The 27484-nt window shown below is 37.5% G+C and overlaps 1 protein-coding gene across 2 annotated transcripts in view; it reads left to right on the top strand.

Moving 5' to 3' along the window:
• Positions 1-27484, top strand: part of ADGRL4 (adhesion G protein-coupled receptor L4) — a 136713-nt gene that overhangs the window by 49997 nt on the left and 59232 nt on the right. Inside the window, exon 3 of one of the 2 annotated variants that reach the window (XM_060084768.1) lies at positions 21377-21529. The exons of the other annotated variant lie outside the window; for it this stretch is intronic. Coding sequence (XP_059940751.1) covers positions 21377-21529 — 153 coding nt within the window. The remainder of the gene's footprint in view (positions 1-21376; positions 21530-27484) is intronic. 2 annotated transcript variants of the gene reach the window in all.

Here is a 27484-nt window from a genome sequence, read left to right as displayed (position 1 = left end):
CTTTTAAAAAATAAAAACTATGTATATTATATATTCACACATACATATATACATATATATTAGTTGTAAAACAAAATACATAAATGACATATTTTTGAAGAAAGATCAATATGATTTATGGGAAATATTTAAAGAAAAATATGTCATCCTGACTTTGTCAAGATAAAGTTTATTCTTGGTTGGAGAAGACAAGGAAGAGAAAGGAATCAAAGATGCCTTCAACATAGGACTGCAGGAGGACTCATGAAATGATGGTGTAGATGCAAAGAACTTGAGGGAGGCAGAATGGCTGTCATCTTTGAAGAAGGAGGTAATATATGAAAACTTCCCGTGTTTAGTGTAGGGAAATGCTGAGAGAGATAAGTGGGAGTATCTAGTAGCTGTTGAATTAAAATGCAGAGAGAGATCAAGGATGTAGGGAAAAAAATGTAAATCCCCAGGGGTAATAGTTGAACACAGAGAGTGAATGATGTCTAAGGAGAAGCACAAAGACTGCTTGCTGACTGAGGCACTTTAGGGATGCATTAAATGTTGATTACAGCATAGCCTGAAGTCTTGCCCATGCTCTGCTCTCCAGGCCCTGTTCCATGATGGAACAGGGTGCAAGGCTGGTTTCACATGGAGGAGGGGATGCTTCTTACAAATTGGTGCAAAAGTTTCATATGCTCACTTACTCCCATGCCTACAAAGCTGTGTCCACTCAGAAAGGGCACATTTTTCTAATACGTACAATGGCTCCGTATCAAAGACATATATACAGTGGTGCCATATAAAGGTTATACATGCAGCCCTGATGGCCTGGCTCCAGGTTTGTTGTGACTGCCAGTAAAAAAAGATTGTTTGGCCTTTGGCATACAGTAGGTCATCAACACATGATGTCATAAAATGTGGAACTGACACTAAACAGAATCAAGTGACTCTAGCCATCTGTGCTTGTTCAAAATGTAGTTTATGTAGTTAAAAGGCGAAACAGTCAAAGGAGTGGATCATGACCAGCTTTTTAAAACATACTGAAATAATATAGAATTGGAAATATCAAATGACAGTAAATGACAGAAGGGTAAATATTTTTTTATGAAAAAGTTGTTTCACTGTATTTATAAATATATCCAGTCATGGGGATGTATGCATTTCCTATCATAGGCAACTGTAAAACAAACAAACAAACAAAACAAAAAACAAAAAAAAAGTTTGCAAACCTTAACCTAGGAAATACATAGTAAAGTAGAAGAGTTATGACAGTATCAAATTTTCTAACTCCACATCCAGATCACAGTTGGCTTTGCAATCTATATGTTCTGGGATAGAGGTAATTATGTTAGATCACTCAATATGGGTGTCAAGGTATAGTTAATGTTTCCAGAGCAAAGGGTCATTGTCAGATTTATGGTCTATTCCAAAGGCTTATGGTTGCCAGAAACCTGATTTAAATATTTACTATGGTATTTGTGTGATAATTTTAAACTCTAGATATTATTTACAACATATATAAAATCATAAACTGCCTATGGGCACAGATATAGTTTAAAAAATCTGAATAACTGTTGTAAAATTTAATAGCTTTAGAAAAATCATGGTGCAAGCAGATGCTTTAAAAAAAGCCACATTTTTATTTCAGTGAAATAATTCATATGAGGATATGCCTCCAAGTAGGCGTCTTTCTTAAAAGGTGTCAGAGATATTTCAAATAATTAGTAAGCAATAGGAGGTGGGATTCATCTTGTGTTTTTCAGGATGTCTCACTTATTAAATTATGGATGTTATCTAAAGTTAGCCAGTATTCTTCAAAATATGATTTTGAATGGCTGTAAATTATCACATAATTCAAAATATTTGTAATTGGTATTTAGGCGCTTGCTTATTCTTACCATTATATAACTTCAGTGAAAGCTCTTGAACTAAATTTTGTCATATCTTTGAACCTTAGAATTATTACCTAGAAGGGAAATTCCTGGGGAAAAGGATGTGGCCGTTTTTTCAGGCTCTTGATTTAACAGTGAATATACTTCTGTTAGCAAGATATGTGAGTGCTCTTATAACACCAACTCTGGTTCAGTATTCTCTTAAGTTCCTCTATTTTTTTCTTTATAGTTATGGGAAATTAAAATGTTGAAGTGTTAAAGTAATGTAAAAAGAGTTCAGACCAATAAAATCAAAGGAAATACAAGTTGAACTCCATTACTTCTGTAAATTGCTATTTTTTGGAGAAAAAAGAAAATAAAAAAGGTCATGATAACAGGTTGCCCACAAGTCCATACACTGTTCTAACACTTTCCCCAAGAGAAAAACAAATCCAAAAATCAGAGTGGAGGCAGAATCGGAGTAAGATGTTATGGAAGATGTTCATGGGTCTTTGCTTTTTCTGCCCTATGCCCCAGTCTGGTTTTAAAACTTTAGTAGTAACAAATAAGGAATATAGTGTGGGATAGTGTCGTAACCAATGACCATGGACTATTTATTGATCACGAAATAACAGCAAATCTCTAGCTTTAATAAAAATGGTGGTAAGAATTTTTAAAGGTATCTTGCTAAAATTATAGATGAGAATTGACCTTCATTTGCTCTTTAATTTGAGTTTCTTTATTAGTAAGGATAAATATTTATTTGTAATTTTATATGTCGAGTTTCTTTTGTGAATTATATACTCATTTCTAGTGTCAGAAAGCTACAAAATATCCATTATAATTTCTGATTTCTTCTGTCCTGTGCATTATTTAGAAGTTTTTGGGGTTTTCTTGTTGTTGTTTTCTAAAACTGTGGATAATTTTAATTAAAAAATTTCATTAAATTTTAATGCTGTTGATAACTAATTTAATTCACTGTTGTCAGCAATACTATTTTATATTATATGTTTTGAAAAATAATAATGGGGAAACCTAATTTAGCATGAAAGAATTAAAAAATAAGGAAAAAGTAAATTAGATTGAGGAATTTGAAAAATGAGTGTTAAACTCTTGCCTTCCCCAAAATAAAAAGGTAACATAGAATTGAACATTAGACAAATACTGCTTTTCATTGTTAGTTTGATATCAAGATGAACTTGTAGGCTGATAGAGAAATAAGTTTGAAGTCTGTTGCCATTTCTTGCTCAGATATTAACACATTTAGGAATGGATAATAAAATGAGCAAACCTAGGAGAAGTTGATATTACCAATGTGGGCATAAGGAACAAATATTACTCAGGCATGGGAAATCTGTCGGAGCCTAAAACTGAGTGCTGAGAAGTTATATAAATTTTCAGTTCTATACAATGCAACAAAAGCAAGCAAAATCCTAGTTTAGCTAAAAAGAAAATGCAAACAAAACTCTGATAGCTTTTGCATTTCAGTAACATCTGCCACATCTAAATGTAGTGAATATAGAGGTGAAGGTTATGATCACAAATTAGGGAAGACATCGTATTATCATAACACATGTACTGTTGGATACCAAAGGTAATTACAAATTGTATTAGAATATAATGTGTAAAAGGATTAGAGTCAATTTTATGATAAAGAAAGTACTATGTATTTGTAGGGTAAATGTTTAAACTTTTAATAAGTGTAGATTGGCTATAGTTTTTTTCCCAAAATATTTTGTCACATTGATGAAGTGGCAAAATTTATGACATCTTAAAATTAAGGAAACAAGGTTTCATTAATAATTAAATCAGGGTGGCAGTAATGTGGGTATTTTTGATATTAAATATGCCATCCCTATTTTCTTTGTCCTCTGATTTACTTTCAAGGTTGCTTTAATTTAAAGTTTAAGTGTGTTTATTATTAACAAAATAGTTGGATTGCATCTGTAAAGTAATCTAGCAAGCTGTGTCTTATAATGGGGAAATATGAGTCTTTTCCACTTAGCATAACAGTTGATATATTTGATTGATATTTTTATCCCATCAAAATTATTTCATGTTAGCTATTTTATTTTTACTTATAGTTTCATTTTTTTCTTTTAATTTTTTCTTAATCAGTTTACTTTTCATCCCCTTTCCTCTTGTTTTTTTAAAAAATTAAATTGTAAATTCTCAGTCCATTTCCTTTTTCTATTCATAATCAAATTCACATTTTTGTACTTTACCAAAATTAGGTACACATTTTGTACTTTCCTTTCTACAGTGTGCTTTGCTTGCCACTGTACTCTATCCTCAACCTGACCCAAGTAATATGAACCCACTATATCCAGACTATTAGGTTTTCCTTTCAGTAAATTTTTATAAGAATCCTAATTATATTTTATATTGCACATTCATAATCATACAGTCATCATTCATTTGAATTTACATATTGCAGGATTTGCTGTCTACCATTGTTACACCTCCATCTCATTTTCCCTTGTTGAGCTCTGTCTCCTAAATTCATTATTATTTGATTCAGAGGTATCTCAAATGTTTTCTTCACAGAGTGCATGGGTGATCTACTCGTTGAATCCATGTATTTCTACAAATGTTTTTCATCCTGATGAGTAAAAGATTTCTTTGGCTGGTTAGAGAACTAGAGAACTGGTCTCATAGTCATTTTATCTCAGTGACTTACACATGGTACCCTACTGTCTCTCAGTTATGTTAGCAAGAATCTGATACTATTATGATTGTTTTTCCTTTGTAAACTGGCAAATTCTTTTGCAACTGAGAGCTTGTTACTGAACCAAACTTGGGTCTGCTTGCCCGAAGTGCAGCAAATCCAATCTGCTGATACCAGGTTGTGGTGAAGGAAAGTACAGAGTTTATTGCAAGCAAGGAGAACAGGCAGCTCATGCTCAAAAGACCTAAACTCTCTGATGGCTTTTAGGCAAGGGTTTTTAATGACAATGTTAGAGGAGAGGGTCGTACGATGCATGATCAGGGCTTCTGTACACAGAAAGCACCCCCTGCACAGTCCTGCTTGGTTTACGTCCCCTCTTTTCTTTGATACTCATCAATCCTGAGGGGAACAGGGGTAGGACAAGAAGGGGATAGAGAAATTAATTGTAAACTCAGCAGGGGAACTCAGTTTTAGGGGGACTCAGTTTCAAGTTTGTAAGATTTTTCTATCATGGATTTGATTTTCCTCTGGAATATTTATTATTTAATGATTAGAAACAAAAATCAATAAAACTAGTTTCTCAAAAACTATTTCATAGCCATCACTCAAGCACCAGAAGGACTATATATAAGAGTATTATTCATTTTTACTGTTACAGTTGATAGATACAATGAAATGAAAAAACTTTAGAATAGTTAATTTATAATGTGAAATAAATGTATGAGGATTTTTATCCTACTGTTTGTATCAAACGAACTAGATAAGTGGTTTCTAGTGTCTAGTGATTTATTTTTCTCCTGTTTGCCTACTCTGCTTACACTTGGTTTTGCTTGCTTGTTCTAAAATGTGTGTGTTAATAATTCCTACCAAGAATGGACTAAAAAAGTGACAGTAGTATAAAATGAGAATATTTTCTTAAGTGCTACATTTCCCTTGGAAAATAAGTAAATGCAAAAGCAACAACAGAGACCATCCTATACGTTCCCCCCGCCCCGCCCCGGCTTGCATAGCCTTTGCAAAATCTGATCCATAGTCAAAGGCACACTTCTTTCATAAAATTTTCAAGTGATACCTGTTGCTTCAAACAATTTAAAAAAACACACATTTCCACTAAATAATTTTTTTTCAAATAATAAATACCCAGCACGAACAATTTATTCTTATGTAATTCTACTTTCTTTAAATTCTAACATTTTGCATTTGATGTGTCTGACTTTTCCTTTACTAAATTGGACTTATTGATTTTACAGTTATGGGAAACATACATTTTATATTATGTGTTTTATAATCAACAGTGGTAACATAGGAAGTATATCTTCAGCACTGGATTTATTTTTTTCTCTGTCTTCTTAAAAACTCTGCATATGTCAGTATGTTTATGTGGAGGAGTGGGTTATGTGTGTATCATACTCATATTCCGGGCTGCACTTGAAGAGTAAGGTGCAGAAGAAATTCCCAGAGGGGAAGAAAGATAGAATTCCAAGTGTCTCCTTTGATACCTTTCCTTGTCTTGTATAGCGGTTGGTAACGACAGTTCCAGCGCGGAAACAATAACTCCATTACTTTTCTTGACTGACTGAACCCATTCTGGTTTCATTGCAGCTCTCCTTTTTTTCTTTCCCTTCTGCTGACCCTTTTCTCCCCCTTACCTCCATAACTATGTGTTTACCTTCATATTACCCAGAAAAATATAAACCATAGGAAGTCCATAATTCAGGGGGCTCGTAAGGATGATTCTTCTAAGTTCATTAAAGAGTGCCGGACATGAGAAGAGAATTACCAGTGTTACTGAAAACAAATGAGCCCAGGAGTCTGCCTTGGGGAGAAATAGGAAAAAAAGCTTGTGAGTTGCTCCATCTTTGACTTAGAGGGCCTGTTTCACAAGTAATCACACAATCGTTATAGTCATTTTAGTGTTCAAATTTACGGAGCAATACTGGCAATCATGTCCAGAGGGAAAATGTGTGTAAGAGTGATGCTGCTGTTAAAGTTCTCTGACTTTCAAGTTGTTATAATCAATTTGAGCCCAGCCAATAATATTTCAAGTGCTAGAAAAAGAAAGGGGAATATTTTCTCTTTTTAAATTATTTTTCCCCATCTGTGGTCAATAGATTGAAAAATGGAATAAAAATTAAAATCTTGTTCAGATTCTGGAATGTCAGTGACCTATAAAGCTAGTAAAATTCTATATTATTATACAGGAAGTAATATAATTCTATGCTTTGTTGCCAAAAACATGTCATTACTAGGGTACTCAATATCACTCTTGAATTTGGAGAATTATATACCCACTACTTATGCCTTATTTAGAAGCACACTTTACAAAATACACCTCACTCTACAATACAAAAATATAACTTGGTCTTTAGAACCAGGCATTCTTAAATATAAAAACCACATCCAACAGATTCTCTAAACTAGCATGATATAATGCATCTGAGCTTTAATTTCCTAATAAATAGAATGGGGATAATATCAATTATTGTGTTACTGTAATGATTAAATAAACTAAAATGAGCCATCTAGCAGAATGCCTGAAAAATCTTTCCTCTCTTCTTTCAGATTATTCGGTATAAATCATGCTGATCTAGTTTTTAATGCAAGCCAATAACTAAATATAAGCCAATAACTAAATCAGTAACTAACCATCAACCATAGGAACAAGCTGCCCAAAAACATATTGAGAGAAGATATTTCTGTTATATTCATCTGTGTATTATTTTAAAGCTTTGTGTAGTTTTCCAATAGGCTGGACTGAAGCATATGGAAACCCAAGGAATTTTCTGGTCAACACTAAGACCAAACAGGTTAAGGGGTTTCCTTGGTCCTTTTTCTCTACCCTCACATCCTAACCTCTGGACTTTATCACTCAGTTGGTAGGAAGAGGCAAACTGAAGTAAGTAGAAGCATACAAAGAACAACAACAACAAAAAAAAAAAAGAAAAAGAAAAAAGGAAGAAAGAAAAGAAAAAGGAAAAACAAGAGAGTGTGATAATGCCCAAGTCAAAGTTCATTTAAACTACTGAGATCAAAGCAGGAGGAGTCAGGAGAAATGGTACATCTAGAGATAAGGGCAAAGGAAGACAGCAGGCTTGTTCCCTGCACTGGAGCCTAGTAAATGCCAGGGTCTTGCTACTGACTCACCCTCTGGAAAAGAAGGGAGTCTTGAACTCCACCTTGTGTTTAAACAAGTTATGGCTTCGTGGTTGACTATCTAACTGTGGATACTCCCATCTGAATGTCCTAAAGGCACCTCAGTCTCTCCATGCTCAAAAGTGAGCTCACTCTCTTAGCCCCAAAGTAAGTTCCTCCTCTGCTTCTCTTTGTCCTCGTGAGTCAATGTACCCAACAAATCCCTCCAAGTCAGAACCTGGGAGTCATCCTCACTTTCTCTCCAACTAACTCATATCCAGTTAGTCTCCAAGCCACACTAATATTTTAAAATCATTTTATTATGAAAAATTTCAAAGCCACAAAAATAAAAATAAGAATGTAAAGACCCAGGGACTTCCCTGGTGGTCCAGTGGTTAAGACTTTGCCTTCCAGTGCAGGGGGTGTGGGTTCAATCCCTGGTTGAGGAACCAAGACCCCACATGCCGCGCAGCGTGACCAAAATAAATAAATAAATGTAACTGAAAAAAACTACAACCTTAAAAAATATATATAAAGATCCACATGTTAGTCATTATCCAGATGACACAGTTTTCAGTTCATGCCTAATCTAGGTGAATCCTACCCACTTTCCTTTCTCTCCCCAGATCACTGACTTTTAACATGAAAATATTTCTGATCTAGCCCACCTACTCCCGTTCTCCTTGACTCTGTTTTGTTAGTTTTTCATGTCTTACAGTGTTTTAGCAGGTCTACCTGATCTTAGCTAATTTTCCTTATATTTCAAAAATTGTTTTGAAATTCAAGTCCAATCAGATTTCTCTACTACATAAAATCTGGTGATGGCCATCCTTTACCCACTGAATTTAGTCTGAAATTCTTAGCAAGTGTTTTCCCAGTTTAGACCATATCTGTCTGCATAGATTCTGGCCCTACAGCCTCTACCTTCATGACCGGTGTTCCACAATATAGTTCTCCTCTAAAGTATGATGCTTCTGCAGGCTTCAGGCATTTGGGTGTGTCCTTTATTTTGTCTGAATGGATCATTGGGGGCCCTTTTTTTGTCTGAATTCTTCTTATACTTCAGTGCCTGGCTCAAGCATCTCTTCCTCTTCTAAACCTTATGTGTGAATAACCTTCTCCCTTTTATCCTGAAAACTTGCTGAGGAAACCATCTCTTCTCTGAGTTACTAGTGTACCGGTAAACACCTCGTTTATTTGTTATACACACCACATCCTAATAATTTGGGTTTTTGTCTGTCTTCTTCAGCAGCCATGCATCCTGTTATGTTACAGGTTGTGTGTATGTCTTTGTTCTTGTAGTGCTCAACCTGGTGTGTTAGGCTTGAGGCAGTAAGAATTTTTGCTGAAGGAATGCTGAATATTTCTCCTTATTAACATTTTTGATAATTTTTTTAATAATTTACCTTCTCGGGCCTCCCTGGTGGCGCAAGTGGTTGAGAGTCCGCCTGCCGATGCAGGGGATACGGGTTCGTGCCCCGGTCTGGGAGGATCCCATATGCCGCGGAGCGGCTGGGCCCGTGAGCCATGGCCGCTGAGCCTGCGCGTCCGGAGCCTGCGCGTCCGGAGCCTGTGCTCTGCAACGGGGGAGGCCACAACAGTGAGAGGCCCGCATACCGCAAAAATAATAATAATAATAATAATAATAATAAATAAATAAATAATTTACCTTCTCTTTAATGGTGTTATAATGAATTTTTCAAGTGACATCCTAATCTAAATATTTATTTTATAATCACACAAGAAGTATTAAATATAGAGTCACAGAGAGTGGGTAACATAGCTGATAAATTGATTTAAACAATGGAAGTAAGAACACAAAAGAAGCAGACATATGTTTTCCTATATTGTGCCCATTCAAAGAAACTTTCTCCTTGAAACTTAATTATTATGGAGTTAAACACTGGGAAGTTTAAAGCTATTTAAATAATTCAGATTTATATATTGCTTCAGAAAGATAATTTTTTTGCCTATCTCCACTATCTTGGGGGGACAGAGGCAGTTACTTTCAGATAAGTGGTATTTCAAGGAACAAGATTGGAGTCAGACCATTTAGGGAATTCGCCTATATTGTATATCCAGTCCAGAAGATTGGGAGATAAATAAGAATATGTTTTTATTTCCAAATTCTTGATAAGGAAGCTAAGAGGTCAAGTGTTCAAAACTACATAGTAGGGAGAAACACAAAAATCAGAGTCAATCTTTGTTTTTTCCTTCCAGTTAATGTGTTACCCAAGACTTAAAAATATGTTGGAGTCAAACACCATATTGATACATTTAGAAACACAATCAGGTGATATAAAGTGGCTCATTTTCTTAGACTCGACCAATAACTCAGACCTAGTGAATTATTTTCCTCAGTATTTTTGCATATCATTTTTGCAGCTATAGACCACAGGGATACAATCTTCATCATTCTCTGTATTACCAATAACTGATCTGAGAGCACAATTTCTTTTAAAATTAATATAAACTTCTCCCAGTATGCAGTGAAGGGAGTCAAATTTTGAAATAAAAATTGAAACTTTTATTTTAATAAGAACTCAATTACATGCTCCTATGTTAACTTGCTTTAGAATGTGAACTCTGACAGCAGGGCACAGATCCTGACTTTCTGATTAATTTTTACTTATTTCCCAGTGTAGACATACTCACATTTGGGAACTGGGAAACTCCATAAATATTTGAGTAACTGAATGATTGAATCAAACCCAAAGTGTGTGAAATATTTTTCTTTAACTTGATTTAGGTTCTTGTGTGTCAATTTGTGAGATACTCTCAGGTAATTTTAATAAACTGGTCTAATTTATTTTGAATGCATACATAGACATATATGTTTGCTTTCTCAGTATATATGTGCATATAGTCATAAAGAGTTGCATAATATCTCTGTATACAGAATAGATAAATTAATAATACACACATGTTAATAAAGTATTAACTCTTCAACATTTTATATAATGGCCATTCATAATTTCTCTTACTTGATTATCATGTTTTCAGCAATTTTCCTTAACTCCTCCAAAATTTATACACTTTAACTTAGGGGTGACAAATGTCTAACCAAATGCTAAATGTGAAAAAAAGTTTTAAATATGTTTTTCAAATTTAAAAAATTTGAAATCCTCTAAGTGAGGTATGTACTTCCTTATATCATAAGCCACACCACCTTCTATTGTCTGACACTTGGTGGAGTCAGACTTTAAGTTACCCTCCTGCCTGGCCTAAACAACCTTTTTGAGAGCTCAACCTTTGCACTTACATGTCTCTAAGTAGTTGGCCTCTAAAGGGAGCTCAAAACTCTTCTCTTGATGCTCTACCTTTCTACTCATCCAAGAATAAATCAGGTCACATGCTGGGAATTAGAACTTTCAAAGGGACAAGGGATTGAACCCAAAAGAGGTGCCCGTGGGAAAGTGAAAAGAGACCTGATGCCATAACATGAAAAAATATAAGGTGAGAGGCTTGGCCTAGCTTTGCTCTAGACATTGGAGAAAATGATCTTTCTTCTTGTGGACTGACCAGTTTTCTCATGAACTGGTTTTTCCAAGCAATTGAAACGGTCTTGTGCCAAAAGTAGAGTCTGGGTCCCTGAACCACTGTGGGAGAAGCCACACCATCGACCTGAACACTAACCTTGGCCTCTGACTAAAGCAGCAAATAATCTTTCATTGTGCTGAATCACTACATGTTGGGATATATTTGTAGCAGTTGGCCTATTATAATTAATGTAATAAGTGAAAGTGTTAGAACATATAAATATTAAAATAAAATTATGGAATAGAGCTGTATAGGTTGAATATATTGAAAGGATACGATTTGCAAATCTTACCTGACTGCCCATAGTAATCATTAAAAAAAAAGAGAGAGAGGAATTCACCTCTAGTTGTCTGTCATATATTAACTTCTATACTTATACCTATAATGTTTGAAAATGATTAAGTGGAAATAAATTTTACATTAGAGATAGAATACAAATAGTTTCTATTTTCCTTCTGAAATCTCTACCTCAATATCTTTTCTTCTCTCAAAATAGACCCATAATCCATTAGATACATTCTTATCTTATATATTTGCTTTTTAAAATGATTCTCACAGAGGCAGCAGGATGCAACAGTTAAGAGGTCAGGCTTTGGACCAAACTATGGCTCTGTAATTAAGTGGCTGTTTGACCTTGACAAGTTACATTTCCTCTCTATGGCTTATTGTCCTCATCAGTTAAGAGAATAATAATGGTACCTGCTTCCTAGAACTTATGTAAGGATTAAGTGAATTAGTATTTATATAACATTTAGGAAAATCTCCAACCCCTAGTTATCAATATACATGTTCAGTAAGCTGTGTTTAAATTAAATGTTATACAAATCATCCTTTTAAAATAAATTAACCTTGGTTTGATTAAAATGGAGAATAGAAATTCAAGACATTTTCCAAACTCAACTCGTACCACTATCCCCCTATAATTTCTCCCTGTGTCCCTGATTAGGGTTCCCTCTACCTTCAGAAACATCTCAATCACCCTTAGGCTTGCATGTTTGCCCAAAATGTTGCTTTCCTCTTAGTGATTTCCTTCTCTCTGTCTAACCAATACTTATCTACCTTAAATTAGCCAGTTTGGGTCTGTTAGTTTCCTAGGGCTGTGCTAAGAAACTAACACAAACGTGGTGGCTGGAAACACCACAGATTTGTTCTCTCACAGTTCTAGAGGCCAGAAGTCTGAAATCCAGGGGTTGGAAGGTCCATGCTCCCTTCAAAGGGTCTAGGACAGAATCTTTGCTTATGCCTTTCTAGCTTCTAGTGGTTGTTAGGTGTCCTCGGCTTTCCTTGGCTTGTAGCTGCATCACTTCAGTTTCTGGCTCTGCCTTCACATCGTCTTCTCCTCTGTGGCTCCATGTCTGAATTTCCTACATAGTATAAGGACACCACTCTTGGGGCGCTGCTAATTTAGAATGACCTCATCTTAACTTGATTATATCTGCAAAGGTCCTGTTTCCCAATACGCTCACAGACACTGGGGATTTGGACTTGAGTATATCTTTTTGGGAGACACAGTTCAGCCCACAGGAGGATCTAATGTCTCCTCCAGCCCCTCATAATCACTTCTGAGAGACACTTGTTTTCTATTTCATTTATTTGACAGATAATATAAATCTGCTTTCTGATTTTTAAAAAAGGTTTATGAACCTATATATATCTTTTCTGATAAATTACAGTATAAGAGTATAAGAGTAAGGACTACGGATCATCATGTAATTTTTTTTTGTATTTGTGTACTCTTCCATATACAGTACAATACATATGATAATGAATGAATACATTAATGAATAAATGAAGGGATGCAAACCTGGTAACACAAAATCCTTCTGGGGAGTAAGTGACAAAAATAAATGGCACATGATTAGAGTATATCAATGTGTAATCTCTGATTTTTCATTTTTAACTTATGGTATGCTTTTGACTGATTATAAACAGTATTATAATTTCACAAATAACATATTCATTGACATTATAATCATTAAATATATGTAAAAATTTGAAAAATAATCCAATATAGATTCAATAGCTATGTTTAGTGTTTTTGAAGTAAGAGATTCTATTTTGCTTTTGCAACTGCAGAGGTTTCACATTTAAACAAGAATAACCAAGTATGGAATGTGGATTCTTCTTTTTAAATTAATTAATTTATTAATTTATTTATTTATTTGGCTGTGTCAGGTCTTAGTTGCAGCACGCTGGCTCTTCGTTGCAGCATGCAGGCATCTCTCTAGTTGTGGCACACGGGCTCTAGAGTGTGTGGGCTTAGTTGCCCCACAGCATGTGGGAGTTCAGTTCTCCAACCAAGGATCAAACCCACGTCCCCTGCATTGGAAGGTGGATTCTTAAGCACTGGACCACCAAGGAAGTACCTGGAATGTGGATTCTTCTTCTTATTTTTTTTATTAGTTTCTGCTTTATAACAAAGTGAATCAGTCATACATATACATCTGTTCCCACATCCCTTCCCTCATGCATCTCCCTCCCTCCCACCCTCCCTATCCCACCCCTCCAGGCGGTCACAAAGCACCGAGCTGATCTCCCTGTGCTCTGCGGCTCCTTCCCACTATCTATCTACCTTACGTTTGGTAGTGTATATATGTCCATGCCTCTCTTTCGCTTTGTCACAGCTTACCCTTCCCCCTCCCCATATCCTCAAGTCCATTCTCAAGTAGGTCTGTGTCTTTTTTCCCGTTTTACCCCTACGTTCTTCATGACATTTTTTTTAAATTCCATATATATGTGTTAGCATAAGGCATTTGTCTTTCTCCTTCTGACTTACTTCACTCTGTATGACAGACTCTAGGTCTATCCACCTCATTACAAATAGCTCAGTTTCGTTTCTTTTTATGGCTGAGTAATATTCCATTGTATATATGTGCCACATCTTCTTTATCCATTCATCCGATGATGGACACTTAGGTTGTTTCCAGCTCCTGGCTATTGTGAATAGAGCTGCAATGAATATTTCGGTACACGTCTCTTTTTGAATTATGGTTTTCTCAGGGTATATGCCCAGTAGTGGGATTGCTGGGTCACATGGTAGTTCTATTTGTAGTTTTTAAGGAACCTCCATACTGTTCTCCATAGTGGCTGTACCAATTCACATTCCCACCAGCAGTGCAAGAGTGTTCCCTTTTCTTCACACCCTCTCCAGCATTTATTGTTTCTAGATTTCTTGATGATGGCCATTCTGACTGGTGTGAGATGATATCTCATTGTAGTTTTGATTTGCATTTCTCTAATGATTAATGATGTTGAGCATTCTTTCATGTGTTTGTTGGAAGTCTGTATATCTTCTTTGGAGAAATTCCTATTTAAGTCTTTTGCCCATTTTTGGATTGGATTGTTTGTTTTTTTGCTATTGAGCTGCAAGAGCTGCTTATAAATTTTGGAGATTAATCCTTTGTCAGTTGCTTCATATGCAAATATTTTCTCCCATTCTGAGGGTTGTCTTTTGGTCTTGTTTATGGTTTCCTTTGCTGTGCAAAAGCTTTGAAGTTTCATTAGGTCCCATTTGTTTATCTTTGTTTTTATTTCCATTTCTCTAGGAGGTGGGTCCAAAAGGATCTTGCTGTGATTTATGTCATAGAGTGTTCTGCCTATGTTTTCCTCTAAGAGTTTGATAGTTTCTGGCCTTACATTTAGGTCTTTAATCCATTTTGAGCTTATTTTTGTGTATGGTGTTAGGGAATGATCTAATCTCATACTTTTACATGTCCCTGTCCAGTTTTCCCAGCACCACTTATTGAAGAGGCTGTCCTTTCTCCACTGTATATTCCTGCCTCCTTTATCAAAGATAAGTTGACCATATGCGTGTGGGTTTATCTCTGGGCTTTCTATCCTGATCCACTGATCTATCTTTCTGTTTTTGTGCCAGTACCACACTGTCTTGATTACTGTAGCTTTGTAGTATAGTCTGAAGTCAGGGAGCCTGATTCCTCCAGCTCCGTTTTTCATTCTCAAGATTGCTTTGGCTATTCGGGGTCTTTTGTTTTTCCAAATAAATTTTGAAATTTTTTGTTCTATTTCTGTGAAAAATGCCAGTGGTAGTTTGATAGGGATTGCATTGAATCTGTAGATTGCTTTGTGTAGTAGAGTCATTTTCACAATATTGATTCTTCCAATCCAGGAACATGGTATATCTCTCCATCTATTTGTATCATCTTTAATTTCTTTCATCAGTGTCTTATAATTTTCTGCATACAGGTCTTTTGTCTCCTTAGGTAGGTTTATTCCTAGATAATTTATTCTTTTTGTTGCAATGGTAAATGGGAGTTTTTTCTTGATTTCATTTTCAGATTTTTCATCATTAGTGTACAGGAATGCCAGAGATTTCTGTGCATTAATTTTGTATCCTGCTACTTTATGAAATGAATTGATTAATTCTAGTAGTTTTTCGGTAGCATCTTTAGGATTCTCTATGTATAGTATCATGTCATCTGCAAACAGTGACAGCTTTACTTCTTCTTTTCCAAATTGGATTCCTTTTATTTCCTTTTCTTCTCTGATTGCTGTGGCTAAAACTTCCAAATGTAGGTTGAATAAGAGTGGTGAGAGTGGGCAGCCTTGTGTTGTTCCTGATCTTAGTGGAAATGGTTTCAGTTTTTCACCATTGAGGACAATGTAGGCTGTGGGTTTGTCATATATGGCCTTTATTATATTGAGGAAACTTCCCTCTATGCCTACTTTCTGCAGGCATTTTATCATAAATTTGTGTTGAATTTTGTCGAAAGCTTTCTCTGCATCTATTGAGATGATCATATTGTTTTTCTCCTTCAATTTGTTAATATGGTGTATCACATTGATTGATTTGCGTATATTGAAGAATCCTTGCATTCCTGGAATAAACCCCACTTGATCATGGTGTATGATCCTTTTAATGTGCTGTTGGATTCTGTTTGCTAGTATTTTGTTGAGGATTTTTGCATCTATGTTCATCAGTGATATTGGCCTGTAGTTTTCTTTCTTTGTGACATCCTTGCTTGGTTTTGGTGTCAAGGTGATGGTGGCCTCGTAGAATGAGTTTGGGAGTGTTCCTTCCTCTGAAATTGTTTGGAAGAGTTTGAGAAGGATGGATGTTAGCTCTTTTCTAAATGTTTGATAGAATTTGCCTGTGAAGCCATCTGATCCTGGGCTTTTGTTTGTTGGAAGATTTTTAATCACAGTTTCAATTTCAGTGCTTGTGATTGGTCTATTCATATTTTCTATTTCTTCCTGAGTCAGTCTTAGCAGGTTGTGCATTTCTAAGAATTTGTCCATTTCTTCCAGGTTGTCCATTTTATTGGCATAGAGTTGCTTGTAGTAATCTCTCATGATCTTTTGTATTTCTGCAGTGTCAGTTGTTACTTCTCCTTTTTCATTTTTAATTCTATTGATTTGAGTCTTCTCCCTTTTTTTCTTGATGAGTCTGGCTAATGGTTTGTCAATTTTGTTTATCTTCTCAAAGAACCAGCTTTTAGTTTGGTTGATCTTTGCTATCGTTTCCTTCATTTCTTTTTCATTTATTTCTGATCTGATCTTTATGATTTCTTTCCTTCTGCTAACTTTGGGGATTTTTTGTTCTTCTTTCTCTAATTGCTTTAGGTGCAGGGTCAGGTTGTTTACTCGAGATGTTTCCTGTTTCTTAAGGTGGGATTGTATTGCTATAAACTTCCCCCTTAGAATTGCTTTTGCTGCGTCCCATTGGTTTTGGGTCGTCATGTCTCCATTGCCATTTGCTTCTAGGTATTTTTTTTTATTTCCTCTTTGATTTCTTCAGTGATCACTTTGTTATTGAGTAGTGTATTGTTTAGCCTCCATGTGTTTGTATTTTTTACAGCTCTTTTCCTGTAATTGATATCTAGTCTCATAGCATTGTGGTCAGAAAAGATTCTTGATACAATTTCAGTTTTCTTAAATTTACCAAGGCTTGATTTGTGACCCAAGATATGATCTATCCTGGAGAATGTTCCATGAGCACTTGAGAAAAATGTGTATTCTGTTGTTTTTGGATGGAATGTCCTATAACTATCAATTAAGTCCATCTTGTTTAATGTATCATTTAAAGCTTGTGTTTCCTTATTTATTTTCATTTTGGATGATCTGTCCATTGGTGAAAGTGGGGTGTTAAAGTCCCCTACTATGAGTGTGTTACTGTCGATTTCCCCTTTTATGGCTGTTAGTATTTGCCTTATGTATTGAGGTGCTCCTATGTTGGGTGCATAAATATTTACAATTGTTATATCTTCTTCTTGGATCGATCCCTTGATCATCATGTAGTGTCCTTCTTTGTCTCTTCTAGTAGTCTTTATTTTAAAGTCTATTTTGTCTGATATAAGAATTTCTACTCCAGCTTTCTTTTGATTTCCATTTGCATGGAATATCTTTTTCCATCCTCTTACTTTCAATCTGTATGTGTCTCTAGGTCTGAAGTGGGTCTCTTGTAGACAGCATATATATGGGTCTTGTTTTTGTATCCATGCAGCCAATCTGTGTCTTTTGGTGGGAGCATTTAGTCCATCTACATTTAAGGTCATTATCAATATGTATGTTCCTATTCCCATTTCCTTAATTGCTTTGGGTTCGTTATTGTAGGTATATTCCTTCTGTTGTGTTTCTTGCCTACAGAAGTTCCTTTAGCATTTGTTGTAAAGCTGGTTTGGTGGTGCTGAACTCTCTCAGCTTTTGCTTGTCTGTAAACGTTTTAATTTCTCCATCAAATCTGAAGGAGATCCTTGCTGGGTAGAGTAATCTTGGTTGCAGGTTTCTCTCCTTCAACACTTTAATTATGTCCTGCCACTCCCTTCTGGCTTGTAGAGTTTCTGCTGAGAGATCAGCTTTTAACCTGATGGGGATTCCCTTGTGTGTTATTCGTTTTTTTTTTCCCTTGATGCTTTTAATATGATTTCTTTGTGTTTAATTTTTGACAGTTTGATTAATATGTGTCTTGGCGTATTTCTCCTTGGATTTATTCTGTATGGGACTCTCTGTGCCTCCTGGACTTGATTAACTATTTCCTTTCCCGTATTAGGGAAGTTTTCAACTATAATCTCTTCAAATATTTTCTCAGTCCCTTTCTTTTTCTCTTCTTCTTCTGGAACCCCTATAATTCGAATGTTGGTGCATTTAATGTTGTCCCAGAGGTCTCTGAGACTGTCCTCTGTTCTTTTCATTCTTTTTTCTTTATTTTGCTCTGCATCAGTTATTTCCACTATTTTATCTTCCACCTCACTTATCCGTTCTTCTGCCTCAGTTATTCTGCTATTGATCCCATCTAGAGTATTTTTCATTTCATTTATTGTGTTTTTAATCGATGCTTGATTCATCTGTAGTTCTTCTAGGTCCTTGTTAACTGTTTCTTGCATTTTGTCTATTCTATTTCCAAGATTTTGGATCATGGATATAGAATCTTGGATCATCTTTACTATCATTATTCTGAATTCTTTTTCAGGTAAACTACCTATTACCTCTTCATTTGTTAGATGTGGTAGTTTTTTATCTTGCTCCTTCACCTGCTGTGTGTTTTTCTGTCTTCTCATTTTGCTTATGTTCCTATGTTTGGGGTCTCCTTTTTGCAGGCTGCAGATTCGTAGTTCCCATTGTTTTTGGTGTCTGTCCCCAGTGGCTAAGGTTGTTTCAGTAGGTTGTGTAGGCTTCCTGGTGGGGGGGGACTAGTGCCTGTGTTCTGGTGGTTGAAGCTCGATCTTGTCTTTCTGGTGGACAGGTCCACGTCTGGTGGTATGTTTTGGGGTGCCTGTGGTCTTATTATGTTTTTAAGCAGCCTCTCTGCTAATGGGTGGGGTTGTGTTCCTGTCTTGTTAGTTTCTTGGCACAGGGTGACCTGCACTGCAGCTTGCTGGTCGTTGAGTGAAGCTGGGTGCTGGTGTTGAGATGGAGATCTCTGGGAGATTTTCGCCGCTTGATATTATGTGAAGCTGTGAGGTCTCTGGTGGACCCGTGTCCTGAAGTTGGCTCTCCCACTTCAGAGGCACAGCACTGACTACTGGCTGCAGAACCAAGAGCCTTTCATCTACCCGGCTCAGAATACAAGGGAGAAAAAGTAGAAAGAAAGAATTAGTAGAAGAAAGAAAGAGAGAGAGAAAGAAAGGAAGAAGGAAAGGAAGGAAGGAAGGAAGAAAGAAAGAAAGGAGGGAGGGAGGGAGGAAATACGGAAAGAATGAAAGGAGGGAGGGAGGGAGGAAGGAAAGAAAAAGAAAGAGTGAATGGAAGAAGGGAGGGAGGGAGGGAGGGAGGAAGCAAAGAAAGAAAGAAAGACGGGATGGAGGGAAGAAGGAAAGAAAAAGAAAGAGTGAAAGGAAGAAGGGTGGGAGGGAGTGACGAAGGAAAGAAAGACAGACAGGAGGGAGGGAGGGAGGGAGGAAGGAAATAAAAAGAAAGAGTGAAAGGAAGAAGGGAGAGAGGGAGGGAGGAAGGAAAGAAAGAGAGAAAGAAGGAAAGGAGGGCCGGAGGGAGGGAGGGGGGAAGGGAAGGTAGGAAAAAAAGAAAGAGCAGGTAAAGTAAAATAGAATAAAGTATAAAATATAGTAGCGTTATTACAATTAAAAAGTAATTATTGAAAAAAAAAACGGACAGATAGAACCCTGGAACATATGGTGGAAGCAAAGCTATACAGAGAAAATCTCACGCAGAAGCCTACACATACACATTCACAAAAAGAGAGCAGGGGGAAAAATCAAAAATCTTGCTCTCAAAGTCCACCTCCTCAATTTGGGATAATTCGTTGTAAAAAGAAGAACAGGGGGAAAAGTCTGAAATCTTGGTCTCTAAGTCCACTTCCTTAATTTGGGATAATTCGTTGTAAAAAGAGGAAAACGGGGAAAAGTCTTAAATCTTGTCCTCAAAGTCCACCTCCTCAATTTAGGATGATTCGCTGTCCATTCATGCACTCCACAGACGCAGGGCACATCAAGTAGACCGTGGAGCTTTAATCCGCTGCCTCCGAGGCTGCACTGAGAGATTTCTCTGTCTCTTCTCTGCTCTCACAGCTCCCGGGTCTCAGCCTTGGACCTGGCCCCGCCTCTGCGCGTAGGTCGCCGGAGGGCGTCCGTTCTTCGCTCAGACAGGACGGGTTTAAAGGAGCCGCTGATTCGGGGGCTCTGGCTCACTCAGGCAGAGAGGAGGGAGGGGCGCGCAGTGTGGGGCGGGCCTGCGGCGGCAGAGGCCGGCGTGACGTTGCACCAGCCCGAGGCGTTCCGTGCACTTTCCCGGGAAAGCCGTCCCTGGGTCCCGGGACCCCGGCAGTGACGGGGTGCACAGTCTCCCTGGAAGGCGGGGTGGACAGTGACCTGCGCTCGCACACAGACCTTGTGGTGGCGGCGGCAGCAGCAGCCCCAGCGTCCCACGCCCGTCTCCGGGGTCCGCGCCTTTAGCCGCGGCTCACGCCCGTCTCTGGTGCTTCTTTAAGCAGCTCTCTTAATGCCCTCTCCTCGCGCACCAGGAAACAAAAGGGAAGAAAAAGTCTCTTGCCTCTTCGGCAGCTCCAGACTTTTTCCCCGGACTCCCTCCGGGCTAGCCGTGGTGCACTAACCCCTTCAGGCTCTCTTCCTGCCGCCAGCCCCAGTCCTCTCCCTGCGCTCCGACTGAAACCCGATACCCGAGCCTCAGCTCCCCGCCCCGTCCGCCCCGGCGGCCGAGCAGACAAGCTTCTCGGGCTGGTGTGTGCCTGAGGGCACCGATCCTCTGTGCTGGAATATCTCTGCTTTGCCCTCCACACCCCTGTTGCTGTGCTCTCCTCCGCTACTCCGAAGCTTTCCCCCTCCTCCACCTGCAGTCTCCGCCCGCGAAGGGGCTTCTAGTGTGTGGAAACCTTTCCTCCTTCACGGCTCCCTCCCACTGGTGCAGGTCCTGTCCCTATCCTTTTGTCTCTGTTTATTCTTTTTTCTTTTGTCCTACCCAGGTATGTGGGGAGTTTCTTGCCTTTTGGGGGGTCTGAGGTCTTCTGTCAGCGTTCAGTAGGTGTTCTGTAGGAGTTGTTCCACGTGTAGATGAATTTCTGATGTATCTGTGGGGAGGAAGGTGATCTCCGCGTCTTACTCTTCCGCCACCTTCCTCCAGCTCAGGATTCTTATTATTAACTTTTCTTAGAAATAAACATCACATACCTTAAACTATTTAACAGGCAAAATTCCCCAAAACTGATGGAAACCAGGAATTCATCTCAATTATATAAAAATAATGTTTTAAATTGATATGTCCACAGATGATAATGAGTGTGGAAATTTAACGCAGTCCTGTGGTGAAAATGCTAACTGCACGAACACAGAAGGAAGTTACTACTGTATGTGTGCACCTGGTTTCAGATCCAGCAGTAACCAAGACAAGTTTATTACTAATGATGGAACCATCTGCATAGGTAAATTCAACTGTCTAACTTAAAATTTGTACCTATCTCTTATTGCTTATACCTCCAGAGATTAAATAATATTCAAACCAAATTCTGTCAGTCCTTGATTGTACCCCGTTGTTAATACTATCAAAAACTTCATTAATTCCCTTAATTCTCCAGTATGGTGTCAGTCACTATGGTATATTTTTCAAGGGTATAAGAAAAAGAGATTATTTTTTTTGAGAATATCAACCAGTTTACAAATAAATAAATAAATAAATCGTGAACTTATGAGATCTAGCATGGTGGCAAGCAGCAGAATAAATGTTTACACTTTAAAGTAATATATTCACTCTAGAAAATTATCATTGGTATCACCAGATATTGATGCTTATATAAATATGAACTCTGAGATGGGCCCTACATTTTCCTAGAAAGTGTTCAGGAAAACATTACTTGTGAAAAAATTGTCCTAGTGCTTTTACTGCTGCCTGCCAAAAGTTTGTCACACATAAGGTCTGCATTCTGTTTTTCTAAACACTAGAGCCCTATTTAGAAAATCATCTCAGATTCACTAAAATGTCTTCTGGAGGGTTATTAATTTCAATTCAATCCCTAAGTGAAATATTGTGAGTCTGAAGAGAGTACCTAGATTTTTTTTAATGTCCTTCTGTTGTATTTTGGTCACACACTTGATTTATCAGATCCTATAGTCTGAGAAAAAATAATTGCATAGAAATTTCAGAGACAAATTCTCTGGAGCCAAAGACTTTAACTTTGAAAATAAATTATGAATCATCTTATTCATGGTTTCTAAGAAATTGTCCAGTTTACCAACAGCTAGTATAATCATGATTGATAATAATCTACCAAATTAACAGATGAACCAAGGCCCTGAGAGTTAATTACATAACCAGGGGTAGATATGAGACTTGAACCCAGGACTGTACATGCAACATGGGCAGGAGTAAGGTGCTGCTTCTACTTTCCATAATTAGAAGAACGAGAGATGTCTGAATCAATATAGATCACACTAAAGCCTTTGATGAGCTTCTAGTGAGATTATCATCAGTGAGCTAAGGAGAAGTCTGGCAATGTTATCATTAACACACATGATAGTCAGGAGATAATGTTCGAAGACAATTTATCAGTGAAATGTCTGTATCAAAGAAATTGTCTTGTGTATTTATGGTTCACAGCATTTTCTCTGCTACATAAACCAGGTAGATTTTATTCTCATATTATAGCCAAGGGAAGTGAAGAGCTATTCCAGATTCACACATTTAGGATAAAGGGAAGATTAGAATCACAGTCTTGTATCTAGAAAGCCATTGGTATTTCCACAGAAGTCTTAAATGGGTGGCCATTTAAATCTCACATGAATCTGGATCATGCAAATGCAGTGGATCAACTTTACAAGGGCATAAATGAGTTAAAACATGAGAAAATAATGCTATTTCTGTTGAATTATAATTTTGTCTTTATTGTTTGCAGCAAAATTTTTTATTGGATTATAGCATTACAATATATGTGAGAAATTAGAATTTTCCCAGAAAACATAGTACCCCACTCTTTGTTCTTCTCAAACCTAAACTCTTGTCTCTAGTTTTAGAATGTTATATAATGTTTGCCCACTTTATCTTTAGTAGATAAGTTCAAACTATGTAGCTGTATAAGCTTTACTAGAAAAGCTCTAGTTAATGAAGAAATGCAACTTATATCATCTTAATCACTGGAATTTAATACAATTTTAACTGTTCTCTCCATTCTCTCTTGTCTCTAGAAGACATCTGTCTTTTCATCTGATCATGTTTACTTTTAATACACCTCAGTTCACAAAGGGATATATATTTCTCTCTCTGTATTCCTTAAAACTAAAGAATTCCTGTTTAGAAAAAAATCAATCACAGATACAGGGAAAAAACACACACAAAGATAATTGAAAGCCAACATTTTATGGGGTTTTACTATATTTGTAATATAAGACTCTTTCTCCCAGTACTCAATTATTATTGAGATACTGTGGAAGGGCCCTACATTTTTGCTAAATTCCCCTTTTAGCTATTTTAAGTAATCAGTAAACAATAACTTAGATTAAAACCCAATACCCAATATTGAGTCCTTCAATTTCTACCTGTTTTGTTTGATGGATTATTCGGTGAAAAAAGTCATTCTCTGGAAAATTGTTATTTCTCACCAGTTTTGTTTCCCTTAAAGATTAAACTTTTTTCAGAATGAGAACAGCTATTTCTTTTCCTTTTTTTTTTTCCTAGTCCTATAGTAATTTTCCTTGTGCACTGTGATAATCCTCAGGGAATTTGAACAGAGAACCATAATTCTATTTCCTTTTTACATTACTGTATCACCTTGTAGTATATTGTTTCTGATTTGAAAGTTTAGCTGATCCTTAAATTTGACATGTCTGGTAATTATAGTCATTAAGAACCTCTATAAAAACATAATGAGGAGGAACCAAGATGGCAGAGTAGAAGGACATGCTCTCACTCCCTCTTGCGAGAACACCAGAATCACAACTAGCTTCTGGACAATCATCGACACGAAGACACTGGAACTCACCAAAAAAGATACCCCACATCCAAACACAAAGGAAAAGCCACAATGAGATGGTAGGAGGGGCGTAATCACAGTAAAATCAAATCCCATAACTGGTGGGTGGGTGACTCACAGACTGGCGAACACTTATACTACAGAAGTTCACCCACTGGAGTGAAGGTTCTTAGCCCCACGCGAGGCTTCCCAACCTGGGGGTCTGGCAATGGGAGGAGGAATTCCTAGAGAATCAGATTTGAAGCCTAGTGGGAATTGATTGCAGGACTTTGACAGGATTGGGGGAAACAGAGACTCCACTCTTGGAGGGCACACACAAAGTAGTGTGTGCATTGGGACTCAGGGGAAGGAGCAGTGACCCCATATGAGACTGAACCAGACCTACCTCCTAGTGTTGGAGGGTCTCCTGCAGAGGCGGAGGGTGGCTGTGGCTCACTGTGGGGACAAGGACACTGGCAGCAGAAGATCTGGGAAGTACTTCTTGGCGTGAGCCCTCCCAGAGTCTGCCATTAGCCCCACCAAAGAGCCCAGATAGGCTCCAGTGTTGGGTTGCCTCAGGCCAAACAACCAACAGGGAGGGAACCCAGTCCCAGCCATCAAGAGTCAAGTGGATTAAAGTTTTACTGACCTCTGCCCACCAGAACAACAGCTCTACCCACCACCAGTCCCTCCCATCAAGACTCTTAGATAGCCTCATGCAGCAGAGGACAGACAGAAGAAGCAAGAAGAACTACAATCCTGCAGCCTGTGGAACAAAAACCACATTCACAGAAAGATAGACAAGATGAAAAGGCACAGGGCTATATACCAGATGAAGGAACAAGATAAAACCCCAGAAAAACAACTAAATGAAGTGGAGATAGGCAACCTTCCAGAAAAAGAATTCAGAATAATGATAGTGAAGATGATCCAGGACCTCAGAAAAATAATGGAGGCAAATATCGAGAAGATGCAAGAAATGTTTAACAAAGACCTAGAAGAATTAAAGAACAAACAAACAGAGATAAACAATACAATAACTGAAATGAAAACTACACTAGGGGCTTCCCTGGTGGCGCAGTGGTTGAGAGTCCGCCTGCCAATGCCGGACACACGGGTTCGAGCCCTGGTCTGGGAAGATCCCACATGCCACGGAGCGGCTGGCCCCGTGAGCCACAATTACTGAGCCTGCACGTCTGGAGCCTGTGCTCCGCAACGGGAGAGGCTGCGATGGTGAGAGGCCCGCGCACCGTGATGAGGAGTGGCCCCCGCTTGCCACAACTAGAGAAAGCCCTTGCACAGAAACGAAGACCCAACACAGCCATAAATTAAAAAAAAAAAAAAAAAAAGCTGGTGACATGTACGTGCGCCAAGACAGCGTGAATTGGAGAAAAAAAAAAAAACCTCAATAGGTTACCAGAGTAATTCAAGGTAAACTACAAATAAAGGATAATTAAAAAAAAAATAACTACACTAGAAGGAATCAATAGCAGAATAACTGAGGCAGAAGAACAGATAACAGACTTGGAAGACAGAATGGTGGAATTCACTGCTGCAGAACAGAATGAAGAAAAAAGAATGAAAAGAAATGAAGACTGCCTAAGACAGCTCTGGGACAACATTAAATGCAACAACATTTGCATTATAAGGGTCTCAGAAGAAGAAGAGAGAGAGAAATGACCAGCAAAAATATTTGATGAGATTATAGTAGAAAACTTCCCTAACATGGGAAGGGAAATAGTCACCCAAGTCCAGGAAGCGCAGCAAGTCCCATACAGGACAAACCCAAGGAGAAACACACTGAGACACATAGTAACCAAATTTGCAAAAATTAAAGACAAAGAAAAATTATTGAAAGCAGCAAGGGAAAAATGACAAATAACATACAAGGGAACTCCCATAAGGTTAACAGCTGATTTCTCAGCAGAAACTCTTCAAGCCAGAAGGGAGTGTCATGATATACTTAAAGTGATGAAAGGAAGAACCTACAACCAAGATTACTCTACCCGGCAAAGATCTCATTCAGATTCCATGGAGAAATCAAAGCTTTACAGACAAGCAAAAGCTAAGAGAATTCAGCACCACCAAACCAGCTCTACAACAAATGCAAAAGGAACTTCTCTAAGTGGGAAACACAAGAGAAGAAAAGGACCTACAAAAACAAACCCAACACAATTAAGAAAATGGTCATAGGAACATACATATTGATAATTACCTTAAACATGAATAGATTAAATGCTCCAATCAGAAGACACAGGCTTGCTGAATGGATACAAAAACAAGACCCATATATATGCTGTCTACAGGAGACCCACTTCAGACCTAGGGACACATACAGACTGAAAGTGAGGGGATGGAAAAAGATATTCCATGCAAATGGAAATCAAAAGAAAGCTGGAGTAGCTATACAAATATCAGATAAAATAGACTTTAAAATAAAGAATGTTACAAGAGACAAGGAAGGACACTACATAATGATCAAGGGATCAATCCAAGAAGAAGATATAACAATTATAAATATATATGCGCCCAACATAGGAGCACCTCAATACATAAGGCAACTGCTAACAGCTCTAAAAGAGGAACTTGACAATAACACGATAATAGTGGGGGACTTTAACACCTCACTTACACCAATGGACAGATCATCCAAAAAGAAAATAAATAAGGAAACAGAAGCTTTAAATGACACAATAGACCAGATAGATTTAATTGATATTTATAGGACATTCCATCCAAAAACCACAGATTACACTTTCTTCTCAAGTGCGCATGGAACATTCTCCAGGATAGATCACATCTTGGGTCACAAATCAAGCCTCAGTAAATTTAAGAAAATTGATATATCAAGCATCTTTTCTGACCAGAATGCTATGAGATTAGAAATGAATTACAGGGAAAAAAACATAAAAAACACAAACACATGGAGGCTAAACAATATGTTACTAAATAACCAAGAGATCACTGAAGAACTCAAAAAGGAAATCAAAAAATACCTAGAGACAAATGACAATGAAAACACGATGATCCAAAACCTATGGGATGCAGCAAAAGCAGTTCTGAGAGGGAAGTTTATAGCTATACAAGCCTACCTCAAGAAACAAGAAAAATCTCAAGTAAACAATCTAACTGTACACCTAAAGGAACTAGAGAAAGAAGAACAAAACAAACCCCAAAGTTAGCAGAAGGAAAGAAATCATAATGATCAGAACAGAAATAAATAGATACAAAGAAAACAATAGCAAAGATCAATAAAACTAAAAGCTGGTTCTTTGAGAAGATAAACAAAATTGACAATTAGCCAGACTCATCAAGAAAAAAGGAGAGGACTCAAATCAATAAAATTAGAAATGAAAAAGAAGTTACAACAGACACCACAGAAATACATAGCATCCTAAGAGACTACTACAAGCAACTCTATGCGAACAAAATGGA

This window comes from Mesoplodon densirostris, chromosome 2 (assembly GCF_025265405.1).
Source record: "Mesoplodon densirostris isolate mMesDen1 chromosome 2, mMesDen1 primary haplotype, whole genome shotgun sequence".
Taxonomy (NCBI): Eukaryota; Metazoa; Chordata; class Mammalia; order Artiodactyla; family Ziphiidae; genus Mesoplodon; species Mesoplodon densirostris.
The sequence above is the reverse complement of the archived record's forward strand: the minus strand, read 5'-3'. Positions and strand labels throughout refer to the sequence as shown.